The sequence below is a fragment of the Octodon degus genome, unplaced genomic scaffold (genome assembly GCF_000260255.1).
Source record: "Octodon degus isolate 3935 unplaced genomic scaffold, OctDeg1.0 scaffold00121, whole genome shotgun sequence".
Taxonomy (NCBI): domain Eukaryota; kingdom Metazoa; phylum Chordata; class Mammalia; order Rodentia; family Octodontidae; genus Octodon; species Octodon degus.
The window spans coordinates 557754-579981 of NW_004524697.1; the positions used below are offsets into that span (position 1 = coordinate 557754).

General features: G+C 35.9%; 1 protein-coding gene across 1 annotated transcript in view; it reads left to right on the forward strand.

The window, feature by feature from the left end:
* The first annotated feature begins 547 nt into the window (after positions 1 to 547).
* Vegfc (vascular endothelial growth factor C) overlaps positions 548 to 22228 on the forward strand; it is a 124634-nt gene continuing 102953 nt past the window's right edge. Inside the window, exon 1 of the mRNA XM_023700106.1 lies at positions 548 to 628. Coding sequence (XP_023555874.1) covers positions 548 to 628 — 81 coding nt within the window. The remainder of the gene's footprint in view (positions 629 to 22228) is intronic.

Sequence of the window (22228 nt, forward strand, 5' to 3'; positions counted from 1 at the left end):
TCTGTGGGGTTGGTTCTAAAAATATTCATTTAAGTGGGCATCCTAGTCATTCACATACACAGAGAAAGTGCGAAATGCAGTGATGGATGGTAGGTATTATTGGTTTTATCATTTTCATTACATAACTGTTGAGTTTGCAAAGCAGTCTATTGGACATGGGTCATCTTAAAAGGTATATGCTTCTTTTCAAGATGTTTACAACTCAGGTGAAAAGATGAAGGCATAGGATCAAAACTGGTGTGACATATCATGGCTCTGTTGTTAGGAAATTAATACTAGAGTGTTGTCTGTGATCTGAAATTTGAGTGAGACATGTGCTAGTGTGGTCTAATGGATCTGGGAAGTAGAGCTTTGGTTGTAAGTTAGACATGAATCCAGAAGGTGAACTCATCAAAACTGTCTACTTAGCTCTTTGGAAAGAAAAAGAAAATGTGAAAGCAAGTAGAACAGTTTGACTGAAGTCAAGGGGTTAGATAAGGTAAAAGTGATGACTCTTAAGTAAGGTCATTAGTTAGGAAGAGATTGTTAAAGTCATCCTGATTATAGCATGAACCAGTTTAAAGAGTTTGGACTTCATGCTATGGGCACAGAGGGTATTCATGTTGTGAGCAGTGGAATGATGGAGAGTGTAAGACTATTGAAATAATTTGGGAGTGGTTAGAAATCAGTAAGAAGAACTTACTGAGAGATAGTCTCGTTGAGAAGCAACAGAAATGATTTATGCGGGAAGTGATGAATAGTTCTAGCAGGGCGGTGACGAGGGAGTAGACAAGGAACTGTTATGGAGAAGCAACCCATGGATGATGGATTAATGGGGGAGTTGGAAGTAGGAGAAGTCAACCCTGGCCTCTTTGTTTTAATACTAAGAAAATGTTAGTTCAATTTGGGGAACTATCTGTCCATGAACACCAAAAGAATCAATTGGAGTTCATGGACTGAGAGTAGATGATACAGTATCATCCCATATATTGGCCTGAAATTTTACTCTGCATACGACATTGCTGGAGAAGCAAAGTAAGCTCTGCAGTTTACATCGGGTTGAAGGGAAATAATTGTATATGGTTGACAATAATTAGACTATGCAGTATAGTTACAATATGTGAGCATTTGATAGGTGTTACTACAATTCCTCTGGGAAAATTAAAAGTATGTGGATCCTGTTATGCTGCTCTCACAGTGAAAAAGTAAGCTTTCCTCGAACAAAGTAGGTCCTAAGTGTGGCTATAAATTTTAGGCATTTATTTGGGGATTGTCTTGTCTTTGAGCTGTAGGATCCATGGTAGGGACTCCTCCTCCACCAGTGTTTAAGAATGACTTCAAAATGAGAAAAATGAGAAGTATTTGTGGAAGAAGATACTTTTAAACATTCTTAACCCTGATCTCTTTATGGTAGAGGCTCAGGTTTGACTTCCTAACAGCCCTTTTCTGGTGAAAGCAAAAGACTGTACGACCAAGAATTGTGTCCTGTCGTTTGTCCAAAAATATAACTTATTCTTGGAAAGCCTACGGCAATTATGCTTACACTTCTCCTCAAAACAGTCTTTTCGTCAACTTATTATAAAGTTTCTGACATTACTCTGAGTGATTTTGGCCAATATGAATTTGCACATGAATTCAAGTAACCTTCCAATTTGGTTTCTAATTTTGTGTTTCTTTTTGTGGACAGTGAATTATTGCTTCATAGCTTTTTGTGTGTGAGAGACGGAATGAGCATTACTTTGGGAAGCAGTTGATTACTGATGTCAATTACACCTATTTAAGCATGTGCGATTCTTTTCTTTTATTTTCGCAGAACCAGGGATTGAACTTAGGCCCTTGTACTTGCCAGGCAAATGCTTATTCATGTGTGATTCTTAATAAGATGCATTGAGTTTAAAACAAAGTAAGGTCCTGGCTTCCCACATGCAATTAGTCTTAATTCTCCAAGACATGTCTCTTAAAGTATCAAGCACCATCCTCACTGGCAATACAGTGCTCAAGGAATAGATCAGCCATTCATTCAAAAGTCTAGAATCAATATAACAAGCAACTCTGTACCTGACATGGCTTGGAAATAGACTTTCTCATATGAAAAAAAGTATGTAACTTTTAAGAAAAAATGGTGCTTATCTGACACTAAAGGAATGAGTTCCTAACACTTCCCTTAAACTAAAGCACATGAGCAGAAAGCTATCAATCTTGTTTCCATACTTTGCTTGGTTTGTAGTTACTTTGAAAACATCTTGTAACCTGCTGTCATATAGTAGATAACTTACAGAAAATTTTTACATTACTTTCTTTTGCTTGAAACATCCACTGGTTTATACTTAGTTTCCATATTAAAATTAAACTCTTCTGCCTTATTCCTAGTCTTGATAATCCAACTCCAGCATGTGTGATCATGATTTCAAACTCCTGTTTAACAACAACACCTATGTCCTATCCATGTCACTTACTTAATTGTTTTCACCACTGCCTTTCTTCCATTATTTAAAGATGCTTAGATGTTTAGGGACCTTATCCTTTTTCCTTTCAGTGAATCCTCTTCTAGACTTCACTTTCTTAACTTCCATAAATTATCAATTCAATCACATTTTGTCTTGGTCCTTTATATCCTTGTTCTTTGGGTCTTTTTGAAGAATTTAGCTGAAAACAACCCAAATCTAGATTGACAGAAAGTCTATTTTAAACCTTCCCCATTCTATCGATAGAATAAAGGACCATAGAAAACTGCAGTTTTCTTCCTAATTTATAGAGGAAATAGAAGTGCTCAGCTTTTTACTCACTACGGTCTATCTTCTGCTCTGTACACTGTGTGTGTCCTACTTTCACCACCTGGGGCTGTTGGTCTTATTTGCTGGATCTATCAACACAACTTGACAGTTCCTCATGTACACCTTCATCACACACTCTTCAGTCCCTCCAAACTTTTATCTCTTGAGTTCTTCACAGGAAGACTTCTTATATTCTCCTAATCCTCTCTTTATCTCCACTAACAGTGATATTTTCTGTTGGTTATGTCCTGTGTCCTCTTATTTTCTCATTCAGATTATCCAAGTAATACATTATCAGCATATTCATTTCCTTAAGTATCTTAGATAAAAATTGAGGTGTTCATATATGATCAGTCCCTTTAGCTTAAACCTTAGGTAGCACAATTCATTTCACCCAGCTGCACTCTGAAAGCAAAAACTAAGGATAAAGTTAAGATAAAATTAGTATATATATATATATATATATATATATATATATATACTTGAATATAGAAAATTTTAAAGTCCAAATTAAAAAGTATGTGTGTAAACCATGTACTCTTAGTTATATTATCCAGTAATATTAACTCATAGCTCAATGGCTTTCAATTTCTTTTACTGTGTAACTGGGGTAATTTTTAAAATAATACATGCATGATAAATTGCCATAAGGAATATGTAAATTATCATCAGTATATGATAGTTTGGAATTTGCAAATTTTTGGAGAGGCTATAAATTGAGTTTCCTAATAGTTCATACTTTCTCATTTTACTTAATGCTCTTTAACTTTGTATTGCTTTGCAAGATAATATACTGATCAATGAAAAGGTGATCTTTGCTTTTATTGAATTTATCTTAGAAGAATTCAGGGCAATAAAGTATTACCTATGTGTATATGTCAACTATTGGGTTAAAAAAAACCTTTCACTTTTGAAAATAATAAATGGAGATTAAGAACATGTAAATTGTGGACATTAATCCAGATTAGAGCCTAACAGTTTGCCCCGCCTCAGTGAACTTTAACCTAATGGCAAGAACCACTCAGCAGGTACACAGTAGTTGAAGGAGTTACCAAGACCTCTGACGCCCAAGAAGGGAGCCATCCGTGTACAGAGTGGCTACCATCGGCCTGAGGCCTGGGAAGAGGAAAGGCAGACAGGCTGCTTGTGCTTTTGTTTTTGTTACTCCAGATAAAAGATTGGATGATCATCTGTGAATGTTTTATTAAGGTTGTCTACAGAATTTGCTTAGATTTGAGAGTGAAGGAGATATTTTAATTTTTGAAATATTAAGTTTTCAGAATGAACCATGATTTGAGACTATTAACAAAAGTACAGTGATTTGATAAACCTTAAAGCACCTGGCAAGAGGAAAACTGTGCTTCCTTTGACACCAAAATCAATAACTCAATCCTCAATGTAGAGCTTTATGCTGGAAATCCAATCCAGAAAGTTGGTCAGAAGAATTTCCTGGGGAGTTCTCACTTCACCAGCGTGTATGCTAAAGGAATTTCCTGGGGAGCGTGTCACAATACGTTCAAGATATCATGACCAAAACACAGAGCTAATGAATTGAAATCTCCAGACATAGTCTTATGAATGTGATATTTTAGTAAATAACATATATTTCTTAAATGCAAGTACATTGGGAAAAAAACAATCTTATGTATTTATTTCTCTTCCACGGTTCTATCTCTATGCATGGAAAATTGATAGCTGTTAGCTACTAAGATTTTTTATATGGAGATGAAACTGCAGACAAATGGAATGGAAATGTCTAGTTTTGTGGGATTGGCGTAATAAAATCTATAAAATATTACACAAGGGGTTTTATGGTGCAGACATGTTGAAGAGGCACACGTCAAATTGTACTCATGTGTCAATATTTCTCAACATTGAAAAGTTAAATCACTGTATATTTTGTGAATTTGGAGATTCTGGTTCAGGTATGGTGGAACTGGGGTTCTGCTTTCTAACAAGCCTGTTGATGATGTAAGTGCTACCAGGTCAAGGATGATAAGGAACCAATGGACTAAACTCACTGATTAAAATGTAACAGTGGTGGACTCTGCCATCTCTCCAAGGAGGATGAACCAATCAACCACATTACAGATCTTTTTTTTACATTACAGATAAAAAGGATGTCAAATGTGTATAACGCTCTTTCTTTATACACAGCCCCAAAGTACTGTATCTATCTGCTATGCTGTGCTGTGTCATTTCCTTTTAGACTCAGTCTAAGTTTTCAGTTGAAGTACTGTTCTCAAGAATTACAGACAGGTGATAGATTAATTGCTAAAATTTTTACTTTTTGTTACACTTGTAGTTAATTCAGTGATGGAAGATATGTGTCCACTTTTCTCAGGACCTGAGTGTCTGTCTGTCTGTCTGTCTGTCTGTCTCTGTCTCTGTCTCTGTCTCTGTCTCTGTCTCTGTCTGTCTCTGTCTCTATCTGTCTCTGTCTCTGTCTCTCTGTCTCTGTCTCTGTCTCTGTCTCTCTCTCTCTCTCTCTCTCTCTGGTCCCCTACACATATTTTTCAAGTGCATCTTTACTAAATCCGCTAACTGCTGGCACTTGTGGTTTGGCTTCCATTGCAAAAGCGAGAGTCATCTTTGATTTGTAGCATTCTTGATTGAAGAAGCTGAAAAGCATTTAGGAAGGTTGCTTCAAGAGAAGCTACCATCAACAGTGGAGCATGGGCCGTTTCTCTCTTTTGTTTTGCATTTGATATAATCTTCATAGCTATTGAAACTGTTCCTCTGTTGAGGTCAGCAGCAGAGCACTGATCCACCCTTCCTATGTAATTTTTATTCATCTGACATTGTTGTAACAGAAATTGGTTACTATAGCAACACTAGAGTTATTGTGCATTGCATGTCCTGTATAATCAGGTTAAATAGGAAACTTAAATTGATGTTTACATTTCAAGCTAATTTACATTTGAGGACCTTGATTTCACAGAAATGATCTGTAGAGGTATTCTTTGAATATAATTTCCCCATTTTTAGCTTTAGATGATTTATATAAATGAAAAAACACTAAAAGCTCATGGCAACTTTCACTTCATTAGACAAAAATTATGCAAATATAATACATTACAGGTTATATAGGAAAATGCTTACCACATGTGGTTCATATCCCACAGTCATTAACATTAATTTACTAAAGTTTAGCATAATGAGCTGGCATTTGTTCCTTATAAGTTTGACAAATTGTATTCAGAATATAAATGAAGAGATGCCATCGATGTATATATATTAAAAAATGCTTAAATGACTAATTCAAAGAAGTCAAAGTTTTAACACATTGAACACAATCTTTTTTTTTTTTTTTTTCTGGTACCAGGAATTGAACTCAGGACCGTGAGCCTGCCTGCCAGGCAAGTACTTAAGCTGCTGAGCTGTCTCCCCAGTCCAACAAAATCGTTTCTTTAATAAATAACTTACATGTAATGGAGCCAAGACCTAGAAAACAATAATGATAAGTAGTGTTTTAGTGACAGGGAGATGCATAAAGATATCTGACAAACGCTTTCCTCATTTTCATATTTTAATTTCATTGGGTTTGCTGCAAATAGATATTTTCCTATCCATGAAGAGAATTCATAAAATTCAGAAACTTTAATATGAAGGAAATTAAATGAAAACATTATTTAAAATAATTGATTTCCTTTTATGTACATATGCTCTTTCTCACCATGTGTTTAGTAGTTTTTATAAACACATTTTTTATTTCAGTACAAAATTTTACTTTGGATATTAAAAAGAATAGAGTAAACCTCCACTTTCCTACAAATTCACTTCACAAATCCTATCTTTTGAAAGTCATTTAATAAAAATTGTCTAGCTTGTAAAATAGAGAATGACATAATCAAGTTTTTAAGTCATTAAATATACAAATTTATATGTGCATTATCTACCTCGTTGATGGCTCCAAAGTCACATGGGGACCTCATATTTCAGTTTTACCACCACAAATATCAATTCTTATTGTGCATTACCCCAAATATATGACAATGCTCAGAGTCCTATATGATACAGTAATGGAGACACATACGTCTTAATTGCACTTCCAGATAAAGAATGATTCCAGACTGCCTTAATCTCTGAAACTTCTAAGGGAAAACACAAGTTCAACTCGCTGTAAAGTTAGATTAGTGAGATCTGAAGGTTGTGCATAAGAGTAAAGAACACAGAACTGACATTTGCAAAATAATGAAGAGTATAAGATTTATTAATTTATGTATAGTTTGCACATTTCATAAGTGTCTGCAAAAGCACTATCACAAATTTTCTTATCAGGGATAGATGTTCCATTTTCTATAGCTTCTTTTTATAATGAAATGAAATGAAACACAAACACACACACATACACACATACAAACCACTGCCATCACTACCACAACTCCAGGAAAATAAAGGAATATTTAATACATTAATAAAAATATGTAAATTTGCTTATTGTAAAATTATGAGCCACATTTAGAGGACTGAATAAAAGCGATTCCTTCAGAAAGAAGAGTTCACTGAGAGACAGAGAAAATTTTGATTAGAAAAATGGATTACAGTGAACAGTGAGGAGTCTCAGTGGACATCAGTGGAATTAATGGTCTAATTTTGTCAATTTAGGGGAAAGTAATAGGGAAACATGAGTATGATTAAAATACATTTTAAACACTGAGCCCACCTCAAACATGTGTGAAACTGGTAGGGGGATGGGTGTTGAGGAGGCTTCTAATTTTGGCATGTAGAAGCCTGCCAAAATGAAAGGCATTAATTTGTATGACCAATATGTAGTAATAAAATGTGGGAAGAGGTTTAATTGGTAAAATTTCTTCTCTGTGATATTATAGAGAATCAAGTTACTGGCAAAGACAATGCAAAAAATCAAAAACATCATATATCATGACCAAGCAAATTTCATCCCAGGGACACAGGGATGGTTCACCACAAGCAGACCAATACATGTCATATGTCACATAGAAGAAATAAGGATAATAATCACATAATTGTCTCTACTCATACAGGAAAAGCCTTTGACAAAATCCACCATCTGTTCATTAAAAAAAACCTGCAAGAATGAGAAATTGAAGGAACTTAATCAGATGAAATCCATGTAGGACAAATTATCAGCCAATACCCCATCAACTGAAGCCAAAACTTCTGCTCTAATTTTGGGAACAAGACAGGAATGTCCATTATCAGCACACCTGTTAGTATACTTCTCAAGCTCCAGCAATGTGGAAAAGAAAGAAATAAAAGATATATATATATTATTATAAGAATGTTTTACTTCTTTTTATATATATATAAAATATATATATAAAAAGAAGTAAAACATTAGCATGTACAGATATCAAGCTGCTTTATATAGAAGAACTAAAGGACTCCACCAAAAGACTCATAGAATTACTAACGAATTTGAATTGCATAGTAAGGCACAATAGCTAATGCACATGAAGCAGTAGTACTCCTGTGTACCAAAATAATCTCAACCAGAAAGACAACACTATTCACAATAACACTGAGAAAATTAATTAATGAGTTTAACCAAGGAAGCGAGAGATCTTTACAACAAAAGCTAAAGTACTCTGAAAAACAAATTCAAAGCAGACATCAGAAATTGAAAAGATATCCTCTAATCCTCATTAAACACAACAAACATTGTGAAAATTGCTATACTTCCATAATGGATACCAACAGCATTCTTCACACAACTAGAGACAAGAATTCTAAAATTCTTGGGGGACCAAAAGAGACTCATACTAGCAAAAGCAATTTTGAGCAACAAGAGCAAAGCAAGAGGCATCATAATCCCAGAGTTCAAGGTATACTGTAAAGCTACAGTGACAAGAACAGCATGGTGTTGGCAGCCTAGATCACATACAGACATGTGGATCAATGAAATGGAATGGAGAATGTGGAAACAACTCCAGGCACATTCAGCTTTCTGATCTTTAACAAAAGGATTAAAAATATACACTGGAGGAAAGATAACCTTTTTTTCTAAATGTTAGAAAAACTGGCTATCCACATATACAAGATTGAATATAGAGCCATATAACTCACCATGTACTAAATTAAAATCAAAATACATCAAAGATCAAATGGTAAAAAAGAAACACTTAACTCATTGGAAGACAAGACAGCTAAAATTCCTGAAGATATAAACAAATATTTTCTGAACACAAACCCAGGTGCACAAGAAATAATAGCAAGAATCAACAGATTTAACCATACCAAATTAAAAAGTTTCTACAGAGCAAAAGAATCAACCAACAAAGTGAAAAGACAACCTACAAAAAGGGGAAATATTTTCCAACTTCAGAGTTCACTATTATCTAGAATATATTTTTAAATATTTAAAAATTAGATCTCCAAAATAAAAGGTCCAATAAAATAAGGACAAGAGAAAAAGTAGACACTCCTGAGAATGGCCAATAAATAAATTAAAAACTTCATCCTCTATGGCCATTGAGAAACTGAAATTAAAACAACTCCAAGATTCTACTTTACTCCAGAAAGAATGACTATCTCAAGAAATCAAATAACAAATGTTGGTTAGTCTGCAAGATAAAAAGAAATCTTATAAGTAGTTGATGTAATTCTAATCTAGTATGACCACTATAAAAACGGTATGGTGATTACTCAAAAACTAAAAATAGAAATTCCATTTGACCCAGTGTTCCCATTGTAAGGAATATCTTCCCCAAAGAGTTGAAAATCATATTACAACAATGCACACATACCCATGATTGCAGCAGCACGAATCTTAGTAGATAAATCTTGGAAGCCATCTATATGTTCATCAACAGATGAATGGATAAACCAAATGTGAAACTTACAGTGGAGCACTTCTATTCCATAAAGGATAAACTTGGGTCATTTGGAGGAGAAGGAATGTGACTTGAGAGCCAATCAGGAGTGGTGGTGAATGCCTGCAATCCCGGCACTGAGAGGAATGAGGAAGCAGGACTGCAAGTAGAAGCCAGGTCTGTCCAAAGCAAGAAGAACCTGTCTAACAAATAAACAACAAAAAAAAAAAAAAATGATGAAAAGAACTGAGAAAGTGACTCTGTGATGGAGCGCCTGAGTGTGGTCCCCAGTACAAAACAATTATTTATTTATTTATTTGTGGAACCAGGGATTGAACTCAAGCCCTTGCGCTTGCCAGGCCAGCACTCATTCCACTGAGCCATCTCCCCGGCCCCTAAAAAAACCAATTTTTTAAATGACTTGTAAACAACATTTTCATTGAAAATTAGTCTCCTTGATACTTATTTTTAGCAAAAACTTTAAAGTAAAAAAAAAAAAAAACAGAGGTTGGGGAGATAGCTCAGCATTCTATGCGCCTGCCTGGCCAGCACAAGGACTGGAGTTTGATCCCCAGTACTGCATGCCATGCCAGCCTGGGGCCTTGGGATCCCTGTGCTGGCCACCAAAACAGGGCGTGGTGGTGCATGCCTGTAATTCCAGTGCTGGGGAGGTTGAGATGGGAGGATCACTAGGAGTCCAAGCTGCCTAGTGAGACCCTGTGCTCCCCCCGCAAAAAAAAAAAAAAAAAAAAAGTTCTTTAAAAGCAAAGTGGTAGGAAATAAGCTTGTTTCTTAGGTTTACCTCTGGGAAGAAAATCAACATCAAATTATAATCACACCTGGAGCCTGTGTGCCTACATCATCTTTCTCCAGTATCAAGAGGAAGTTGGAATAGGTTGAATTTATGTACAAATTTGTGTACATTGGAAAAAAGTAAAACAAAAGTCACAACAAAAAGTAGGAGAATAACAATACATTGAGTATTCTCATCTTTAAAAAAGTTGTTAATCAATATACATGGGCTTGTAAAATTCTCCAAAGGTTTATTAGCAACCAAACCTTTCTTTTCAATGAACTAAGAGGAACTAATAGTATAACTATCTTACTTTTTTCCCTTCCCGCTTCCTTCCTTCCTTTCTCTTTTTCCCCATCTTAGTTTCTTTTTCGTTTTGAACAATTTTTTTTTTCATTTCTCATTATCTTTTGTGCACTTTGGACCTTATTTATGCTTCCACTCACTCCCATCAGGGAGCCAACGTGACACACACGTGAGTCTGCTTTAGTTCACTTATGAGTATGCTCTCTAGTTGTGTCTACAGATAAAAGTTTCAAATTTATTTTTCTTTAGGGCTGAGTAGAGTTCATGGATTTGTGGTTAATGTCTTCATTTAGCCTTGTAGCTCTATTCATCAGGTTTGCTTCCACATAGATGCTCTTAGTCCTGCAGATGTGGAAATCATTGTAGTGGCATAATTCTAATTAATTGATCTGTAAGCATCTATACTGAATTGTTTTGGTGAAAACTCATGATTTACCCATATTGCCTACACAGTGAAATGTACTTCCTCACAGCTCTGGAGGCGCAAAGGCCCAGATGAACGGTTCTGGAAGTTCCCTTTCAGGGAGCGCTTTCCTCCTGGCTTGCAGGTAGCCACCTTTCCCTGGCATCTGCATATGACCTTTCCTCTGCGATGGGGGAAGGCACAGGTGCCTCTGCCCCTTCTGAGCACATCAGTCCTGAGGGATTAGGCCTGTGCATTTGTGGCCTCATTTCACTTCAACTCCCACTTGTAGCTCTCCTTGTCTAAATACTGGTGCTGACGGCCCCAGTATGAATTTTCAGGCGATGCAGTGCAGTCCACAGCAGCTTCTGCCATCCCCAAAGCCAGTTCTTCTCCCACTGACTTTCCCAGCATGCTATTCTTCAGTCTATTGTTCTTGCTTTCTCTCCGGCTACCAGGGTTCCTGACAGCCAGATCCTTAGCTCTACCTGTATCCAGGATCCCTTCTTGCCACTTTGTTTCTTACACATTGTCAGATAGCTGTCATGGAATTTGTCATTTATTAACAATGCTCCTTCTCAGACCCTCTGTGCAGAAGCAGTTGTAACCGTTCATCTCTTCCCAATATTTATCTGATTTCTGTTTCTGTGCCTGTAGTTCGCATTGCAACTTCTGCCTGCATTCAGTTTTTGTTACTTTCCTGGATTGTATGTGAGTGTGTGTGCATGTGTGTTGTACTGAGGATTGAATTTAGCACTTTCATGCTGAAGTATATCCCCAAACCTTTTTGTTTTGTTTTTGAGACGGGATCTGTTTATATTGCTCAAGTTGTACTCAAGCTTGAAACCCTCATCCCTCAGCCTCCAAGAGAGCTGAAATGGCAAGCATGTGACACTGTGGTAGGTGTCTTACATTCATGTAACCATTTATCGCATAACTATCCTTTGTCTTTCTACTGCTATGATCCTTTGTTAGCTATGACAGCCTGTATGAGTTTCATATGCAGAAGATCTGCTTCATTTGAGTTTTCTTTGGACTTTGATCCAATTATCCATAGTGAGGACAGGAGAGATACATGAGATGGAATATTGCCATTTGTGAAAAGGCTTTTAATAGACCTGCAAAGAACCCCAGTATCTTTTTTTTTAATACAACTTTGGAACCGTAAGTAGTAAACTCCAAAAGTTATTTTCCCTTAAACTTTTTTAGTCACTTTTATCACAATAAAGTGTATCCACTTGTCATAGCCCATGACTTGCCATGTTGCTTTAAATAGGAACAAAGGATGATGTCCTCAATGGTCATCAGTTCCTTATAACAGAGGACACAGAAGCTTAGAGGGACCGAGGGCCTTCCTGTGCTACATTGCGTGGTTGTCTGTAGAACTGATGCTTGTTCCAAGTTTTCTTACCACTTTCTAGTGTCTTTGTGCTAATGTATTTCATGTTAATTTTGAATTTCTAGATTCAAAATTATTTTTTCCTTTTATAAGTCTTGAAGTAACAAGTTTTGCACAAATAAGTTGTCCTTGAGTTCAAATATATTTTAAAAATCTTTTTATACCAAAAACAGTAATAAAAATTCTTTTAAAAGTTAAATTTAAATTCAACTCTTATATAACCTAACCTCCTCAACTTTATATCATGATAAGGTCAGAATGAAATGTACCTAAAAAGATATCTGATTAAGTCACTTTATATCATGATAAGGTCAGAATGAAATGTACCTAAAAAGATATCTAATTAAGTTCACTCTACTCCACAACATATGCCACCGACTATTTTCTAAGAAAAGTCTTCTTTCAAGGTAATTTTTTCCTAATATTTCAATCTTCATTTAGCTAAATTTCATTTTGGATGATAAAACATATTCTGTCCTCCAAAAATGCTAAAAATGCTTGTTTTATCTAAAACCCTCTTTAATCTGTTGCCTTGTCCTATTCTTGTTCTAATTAAATTTTTCCTGTGAATGTTGCTCTAGTGACTAATTCACATATATTTATTCTCCATGTTTTAGAATGTGTGCCTCAGAAACTAAGGGTGAATAGCACTTTTACATGCATAATTTTCACAGGAGTAAATGGAATCAAAGAAAACCAAAACCAAACACATTTTTTAGGCCAACATGCTGGGGAATAAGCATCCAGTGAGGTGTGAGAAATGAACTGTGATCCCTTGGGAAGATGTAGATATCAAAGCTCCAAAACTTTTTTAAATATTAAAAGGATTACATTTGAAGAATTGAAGATTAACATATGAAAAAAGTTGTAAATTTAGAAATAGTGCTGATAGATCATTAAAAAAACCCAGATTTCCTTGTCCTTAATTGGATTTATTAAAAATAGCTTTGTTACCTATTTCTGACAGGGCTAAACGAAAAAAGGGGATACAAAGGAAGGACCATTTTGTATTTGTATATGAAGAATAGTTAGGATAGATATACAGCTACTTTGGCTTATTTCAATGAGAAAAAGATTTGTATTAATAGTGTTTGGACAGGATATTCTGTCTGCATCTTGTACTATGGATCATCACTAAGAAGATAACAATGTACAATGTATTAATTATTGAATCTACCCTATTAGTCAGTTTTGAAACTGTCTCATTGATATTTGCTTCTCAATAAAATAAAATAATGAAAATAAATAAAAATAGCTTAGAAAAGGGCACCGAGGAGGGTTCACCCTCTTTGCATCTCTACCAGGGACCCAGAATGGCTCCAGAAGGCCTAGAGACCAGAGGGAACTCCAGTATCACAGTAGGGTTCCAACTAGGGCACAGGATGGACAGTCGGGACTAGGAACGGGTCCATTTTTCTTTATTTTCCATCCTATTCTAGTAGGTATTGGTAATGTCTTGGTTTAGGGCTTTCACAAAGTGAACAATATAATATAGGACACATAATATTTTATAATGAATGACCCAAAGAATTACATGCAACACATGCAGAAAAACTATCCACACACTAAATACTAAAGAATCCAGTTGAGGGCCTGGATCCTAATATCTTGTATGAGTCCAGATGAAAACTTAGAGCTCATAACAGTGCCTCTCACAAGTCCAACTGGAAGCCTAGAGCCCACTACAAAACCTTATGCAGACTTACTTCATGGGTCTGTGCTGGAAAGGCCCAAAGGTCAGTGGTGGAAGCTAGAAAGTCTATGCCAAAGGGATGAAGGTTCTGTGCTAGCAGGCTGAGGGATCTGAACTGGAGCTAGGAAGCAATGCTCAAGGTAAGCACTAGACCTCCCCCAAAAGTACCACAGCTATCCTCCGCAGCAGTGAGGTCTCTAGATCCCCCAGTGATGAGGGAAGCTGAGTTCCCATCGGGAAAGCCAACACATCAAGTTTCCCCATGAGGCTGAGCAGTACAACATCTTCCCCTCCGGAGGCAGAAAGTGATGCTCAAGATGAGGGCCAAAGCTTCTCCAAAGTTCATCATGAAAGGCAGCATAATAAGGCCCTCCAGCAGAACAGCCTGAGAGAACCAGCAGCTTCCAACAGCTTCTTCAAACAGCATCCCTAACAGTGTTTATTTGGCATCTTCTCCTGTCGTGCCTTTATGCTGTTGGCAGCAATCCTCAGGCAGGCCTCCCACACCCAGCACCACTCTAGTTTACTTTAGCTGGGTAATAAGTTGATCACTGTTAGCAATCCAATACAGATACTCTTCTGAATTTCCACAAAATCTATAGTGATTTCACACTTTTCATTCCTTATTGCATTAATTTGTGTTTTTATATCTTTTACTTTTTTTTTTTTATATGTTTGGCTAAGGTTTTGTCAATTGTATTACTCTTTCAAAAAGCCAACTTTTTGAATCATTAATTTATGTATTTCTGTTTTAATCTCCATTGCATTAATTGCTGCTCTGATCTTTATAATGTCCTCCTTTGTATGGGTCTTGGGCTTGTCCTGTTTTCTTTGTCTAAAAGCTTGAGGTGTAACATCAGGTTGTTTACTTGCGCTTGTTTTGTTTTCACCACTTGAAATTTCCCACTCAGGACTGCTTTCATTGTGTCCCACAGGTTCTGGTATGTTGCATTTGCATTTTTCTTTGATTGTATATATAGTTTAATTTACCTTTGTAATGTAAAATTAAGAGTACTGTATGTGTATGTACACTTTCCATACTAACAGGAGATCGGAACACCAGTTGGAGCCTGACTTAGCAAGCTCTTGGTGAGGAGAAGTGTTTCCACTGGCCTGAGAGCTCGCATATGCCAATGGCTACTGAATAATCTTTGCTTTTCTTTATATGAGAGATAATTGCCAATAATGGAGATATTATTTTTTGTGTATTCTTGCCCAATTTTCTTTTTTTGTTTTTGTTTTTTGGCAGAACCAGGGATTGAACTCAGGCCATGGCACTTGCCAGGCAAGCGCTTATTCTATTGAGCCATCTCCCCGGCCCCCAATTTTCTTATAAAGTATACACTACAAGATCTTTCTCTTGTATCTTGTACTAATAAAATAGGCAATAAAGTGGTGGTGGTGGTGGTGGTGGTGGTGGTGGTGGTGGTGGTGGTGTGTGTGTGTGTGTGTGTGTGTGCAGATCCTTCTGGTATGTGGAAGTGTCATCTACAGCTGTTCAGTAGCAGCAGGTCTTGGGCGAAATTCAGTGAAATGAAAAATGACCTTCAGAGAGTCACAGAATAGTGGTACTGGATAAAATTGTTAAGCACATAAGGAGAACTATTTTGAGAGATATTATAAGCCGTACATCTAATTGTGTCATAATCATAAAAAAAAAAAACAATGTGACAGGTAAGGAAAAATTTAAGATTTGTGAAAGACCCTCTAGGCAGAGTGTGGAGAAGAATTTAAAAGGGCCCAAAATGGATGCACAGAGAAGTTGAATAGTTGTTGGACAGCGTCATCTAATATGTGTTGAAAGTGACATTGCCAGTTGAGGATTTATATATAGACGCACACAGCACACAGGCACGTGCATGACATTCAGTGTTTTCTGAATGTCACTGTTGAGATGAGTCTGAGGTGAATGCACCTAAATATCGTACAATTTTTGCTTTGCATTTATTTATGGAAGTGATCTCTTTATATAAGACAAGGATGACATACAGTATTTACACTAGGGTTTCTCCTTTGTGTGGTTAATCTGGAAATCAGCTCAGCACGTATGTAAAGACATACCACACACAGTTAAATTTGTGTACAAATATATACAATGTGAAACATAAATTGTTAAAAACTGAAAACTGGCATTATGAAATTAAGAGATAAGTCAATAATAGCTAGTGACTACATATGAAAAGTAATTACTAGTCATAGTAATTACTATGTTGAGAGTATCACTTAAAGTGATACTCTCAACATAGAATAATATCATAAAATAGGTTTAAGATAAATGTAGCTATATATAAATATGCTAACATTCATGCTAAATTGATATGGAAGACCACTCTTACCTATTTTTGAGCATATAATTTCATAAACATTGAAGAATGATTTAAAATTAATTAAAAGTAGAAACTCAATTTTTGAAGCATCTTGGACCTATATATTGTGAAGATTATATGAAGTAAAAACTGATGATAAAACTGGTAATGTTAAGAAACTTTAGGTGGTTGAATCTAGTGGCTTGAGATCTAGGTATTATAATTCTTTTTTTGTTCATATTTGAACGGTTTAGAAAGATCCCTATTTTGACTCCTTTTCTCCTGTTGAGCAACCCTACTGCCTTGTAATCCACTGACAACAGCTAATCTGTTGAGAACTAAAAGGCAATCTGATTCTTATGATAGACAGGATTTTCTTTTGTTGCCAAGAAGGCTGTAGAGAGAATTCCAGTCAGAAAATAGTAAAGGATTAAGTTGACCAGCAGAAAGCAGCTATTGGGTTTTCTTACAATTTTTCACTTACCGGCTCCCACTACTTACTGTGAGGTTGGTGCCTCAGGTTGTTCTACCTGAAGGTAGAATCTATTGTTACGAAGCTTCCTACAACAGATTCTACCTTCAGCAGCCCATTAAAATGTAAGACGGTACAGAATATTGTTTGCTCCAGAGATCACAACAAAGACGAAGTGGTGGATTTTTATTTTAGAGCAACAGATGCTGAAGTATTTAGACTGTCTTTTCCCCAAGATAAAACCTTGAATAACCTAACAGGTGACCTCACGAGCCTTTCCATTACCAACAGAGGTACTTATTGGCAGAAAATTCCCTGAGGGCTTTCTTCTTAAGTAAAGATGATGGACTAGGTATCGTAAAATCTCTTTGCCAAAACAAAATTTAAAAATGGGAGAAATGAATTTGATGACTTTTTCCATAATCCATACATTTATTATGCACTTAACAGTGCATAAGTATGTAATATTTTAATGTTGCTGGTAAGCTGCATGACACAGATAATGCCACTATAACTCATTTTAAGAGAGCAAGATATAGTCATTGAGAATTTTATTTTAGCAATGGATTTGTTAATTAATTTTGAAGTATCACATTGCACTGGAGATTGTGCAACCCCATGTCAATGAGGAAGAATAAATGATTAGAGCAAAAAAGGTTGCATGATGGACACTACACAGAAGCGTGAGTCCCAGGAAACACTGAAATTATTACTGCTAATTGGTGTTGAATAAGACGAACCAATTTCTTATAGAGTTTGAATGTTTTCAGTGTATTTTGCCTATGGTGATATGAAAATGAATAAATTTAGAAATCGTTCATCACTATTTTAAGTGCAAATACTTAAAAGATTAAACAAGAGACTATATTTATCATAAATGCCAAATATCAATACCACCCTGAGAACTATGACACATATGACTTATTTATTGTGACCTCTTAATCCTGTGCTAGGATTCCAGTTTTACAATTGAGAAAACTAAGTCTTAAAGAATGAAGTTTCTTGGTTAATGACAAATAAGTATAACAATAATTTATGCTCAGGTTGAGTCTAATTAACTGGTTTTTGTGTACTCTAACCAATGGCTAATAAAAGTATTAGCAGTTTAAAAATAAAGTAATATTTCTCCCCAATTTTATAGTTCAGTGTGATTTGGTGGGTATAGCACAAGCGTCTGATCAACAGATACTAAGGAAAAGATATTTCTTTCATGTCGTAGCTTCACTGACTGGAAATGTCTTGTACTTTTACTAGATTTTCTGTGTCCAGGTGACAAAGAAATATAGAAAATCTGCAATATTGCATAAACTTTGGGGTTAGCCTGAATGTATCATAGACTGATTTCCCTGTCCAGAGCCCTTGTGCTATAGTCCCACCCAGCAGGAGGGGCTCTGGGATATCGTGTGCACACCTAAGTTAGTCCAACTACTTGAACGTTTCATTTTCTGATCATTCATTTTGGCTGCCTACATGTGTTGTTTTTTTCCGTAGTCATGCCTTTATTCTTGTTTTTTTTATTTAGAAAAACAAGGGATGGAAACAATTACTTAGCTTGATACACAGAGAATTAAGTAAAAAAAAAAAAAAAACAGACTAGAACATCAATCATTCAAGATTCTCAAACTTTGTTGTGGCTTAGAAATGCAATATTACCCAAAAGAGTTTGTGTCAATAGATTGGTCTCCAGATCTTGGTGTCACTGGAATGAGGTAGAACCTTCAGAATGCAGGCCTTTGCATCATATCCTTGAAGGAATATTGGGATGCTTGTCTCCATTCCCGTTCTCTCTTTCCTCTCCTCTTCTGGCAATTCACTATAAGTCCTAAGCATACTAAATAAACACTCAACCACTGAGCCACATCCCCAGACCCTTACTCTGTCTTTACTGAAATAAGTTAATATTTTTGCCAAAAACATATTGACCATCTACTTATGACTCTAGTGCCTCTGCTTCTGGACTGTCCAAACTGTTTTACTGAACAATCTGAATGTATTTCCCCCCATAAGGTCTTGCTTACTGTGAATTCATAATGTTTCCTGACATCAAGTATCATATATCACTCAACTCCTGTTCTTTGAAAACATAATTTTGGTTATTCTGGGTCCTTCACATTTCCATATAAAAACTCAGTTTTATTAATTTCTATGGGAATATTGATTGGGATTTACTGAAAAATACAGTATTACAAATTCTCAACAAATAATTTTTACTCCTTAAATCTGTGAATATGGTCTTTTGTTCCTTATTTATTTAGATCTTCATTCTTTTCATATATATATATATATATACACACACACATATATATACACACACATATATATACATATATATGTATAAATTAAACCTGTCATACAGAATTTACTCCAAAATATTTCAAGCTTCAATCCTACCACAAGGTGAATTAATATTAATTATAATTTCCACTTAGTATAAAATGTACAGAAAAGTTTTAATATTTACTATTAATCTTCAATTATGAGTAAATTGACAGATTTATTCTATTAAGATTTTGTGGCTTCTTTTGGATTTTTATTCTTCTGAATTCTATTATAAAAAGAAAATCAGGGTTTTTTTGTTTTGTTTTGTTTTCAACATAAAAGCCTTTGATTTATTTTTCTGCCTTTATTGTACTGGTTAGGATCTGAGTGACAGAAACTATAAAGTTGAAGTGAGCTGGCATCATTGCTTTATTTTGTTTTGCAAAACAAAGCTTTATTTAAGATTATTTTTTCTTAAGTTTATTGGTACCATGTAGGTGTACCTTATGATCACAGTCATCGTAGGGTACTTCTGCCTATATGTGATACATTCTGGTGCCTCTTTCCCTTGCTTCCAGGTTCTCACACAAGAGAGATGATCCAATCATTACACATGTTTTTAATTTATTTCTCTCTAGAGTGTGGCCTCAAGGTCCAGCCATTTAGCTATGAACGCACATCTCTCAGAAGAAGAAATTCAAACAGCAAACAAATATATTAAAAAATGTTCAACATCATTGGCCATTCAAGAGATAACAGATTAAACCAATACTGAGATATTATCTCACACCTGAAAGAACGGCTGTCATCAAAAATCAACCAATGAGAAATGCTGGAGGGGCTCTGGGCAAAAATGAGCCCTTCTCCACTGTTGGTGGAGATTGTGTTCCTTCAATGGGGAAAAGAAACCATGTGTTACACACTTTTTTTTTTTAATGTATTTAGTACAGGGTCCATTATGCAGCTAGGACTGGTAGTTCCTGTCTCAGCCTCCCAGGCGCTGGGATTACAGGTGTGGGTCACCACACCTGGATTCGGAGGCCAGCTCAGCATGCCTGGGGGCGGGGCAGGCAGGACATGTGGTGCCGGGATTGAAGCCCGGTCCTTGTTCTTGCCTAAGCAGGCACTTAGTCCGCTGAATTCTCTCACCGGCCCTTATGTGTTGTATACATTAAGTTTAATGAGGCATGTTGAATTTAGTGTTGAGTAAGGTGAAGAAACCTTATTAGATGTCTAAATAGAAATGTCTTGCTTAAATACTTTGCAATCACAAATAGATATTGACTAAAAATAAAGAGAAACATTTGGCAGAAAATCAAAGGTGCCTGGCTTCCTAACTGCTGCCTTCCTTCTCCTTTTCGTCCCTCCTTTTAAATTCTTACAGAACTCAGGGAGACATCACAGCCAATATTTTTAAATGACACTGATTTTTTAGGTTAAAAATTTAAAGCTATAATTCTTACAGTATAAGTTTTATGCTTTAATTCATAGTAAAATATTGCTTGTTTTATAGCTTTATAAGAAAATGTGTTATATTTATTATCAAGTTTCTCCTTTTAATCTACCTCTTTTTAAAACAATTGCTTTTTAAAATTGTTTTAGCTCCATAATTTCATTTACAATGATAGTACCAGAAAGAAGTCCACTGGTTCTGTGAGTGCAGGTGGAGACTGTTGGGCTTATTCAACGAGATGCCTCTAGTTAGCTCTTCTGTGCTTGATAGGCAGCTTCCATGTGGCATTCTTCTCCTTAATCTGGTGCATTTATTTTTTCTTGATCATTTTATGGAAGAACAAAGCCTTCCTTACACTCACACTTTCCTCTCAGACAGTACACTTTTCTCTATAGACAGCACTATGCTTCCCATCCATTCGTGCTCATAAGCTCTGTGAAAAGGCATGAGTTTAGTGCTGGTGATGCTGCCATTCTCGGAACTTGGTTGCAATTACTGTATCTCCAGTTTTTAGTACTTAAAGGGCAGAGTGTTTTAATAAAAGTAAATGAACAGATCATTTTCCCTTTTACATCTCTGTATCAATATAAAATTAGGTGAAGACTGGAATTATAAAACTGCATCTTACCTGCAGGTGTGATGTGAGACATAGTTCGGTTCTGGGATGAACTGATCTGACTGAGAGTTAGAGCTGCTCAAGTATGTGTACAGATGCTAGGGCAGCAGTCTGCAGTGATGACACAGACAAAAGTATCATGTAAACCCAAGTAATGATTTTGTGGATGGTCCCAGTTCAGTGCAAAGCAACAGACAGTATGGATAAAATAGTCTTCTGTTTGACTGCATATTCTATTAATGTAATTATTTTATTAATGCAAATGCTTTGAGGTTTAATAAACAGCATGTGTTTTATTCTGTGTATAATTCTCTACCAAATATTATTACCCGTTTAAATAATTCTATCCATTTCTTTTCTTCAGAGTAATTTCAGATATAAGAGCCTCATCTGGATAGAGGTAGTTGGCTGGATGAGTTAGCTACTTTCTGCTAATTTCAAGTTATTGTGCATATAATACTTAAAAGAGCATAGCTAAATTGGTCATGATTAACACTCTGGAAATTCTACAAACATAGCAGATCTGACTAATTTAATGGAAGTGTTCCTTTGTCTTTTATAAAGCTAATTATTCCATCATAAGCATACTAAACTGTGATGGTGGAAGATACTGTCCCTCTGGGTTAGCCAACACCTTCATGTTCCAGGTTATATTTGAACTCAGCCTCCTCTGCAGGGACCTTCCTTTACATACTATTTCCTTTCTCTTTCCTTCTCTTTGGCCTCCTTCCCCACCAGGGCACTTGTTATATAAATTTTTCTAGGACGTAATGATTCTACACTGTAGCACTCAATGATACATGGAGAAAGATCAAACAACACAAAGAATGCTCAAGTTCAAGGGAATTTATTACACTGTAAAAGGCACAATATCATTAATCTGCCTCAATACATCCTCTTGCTTTGAACATACTGGTCCTATCATTCTTAACACTTAAACTACTCTGCAGGTCCTGCTTCCTGTGTTGTCGTTGCCCTGTC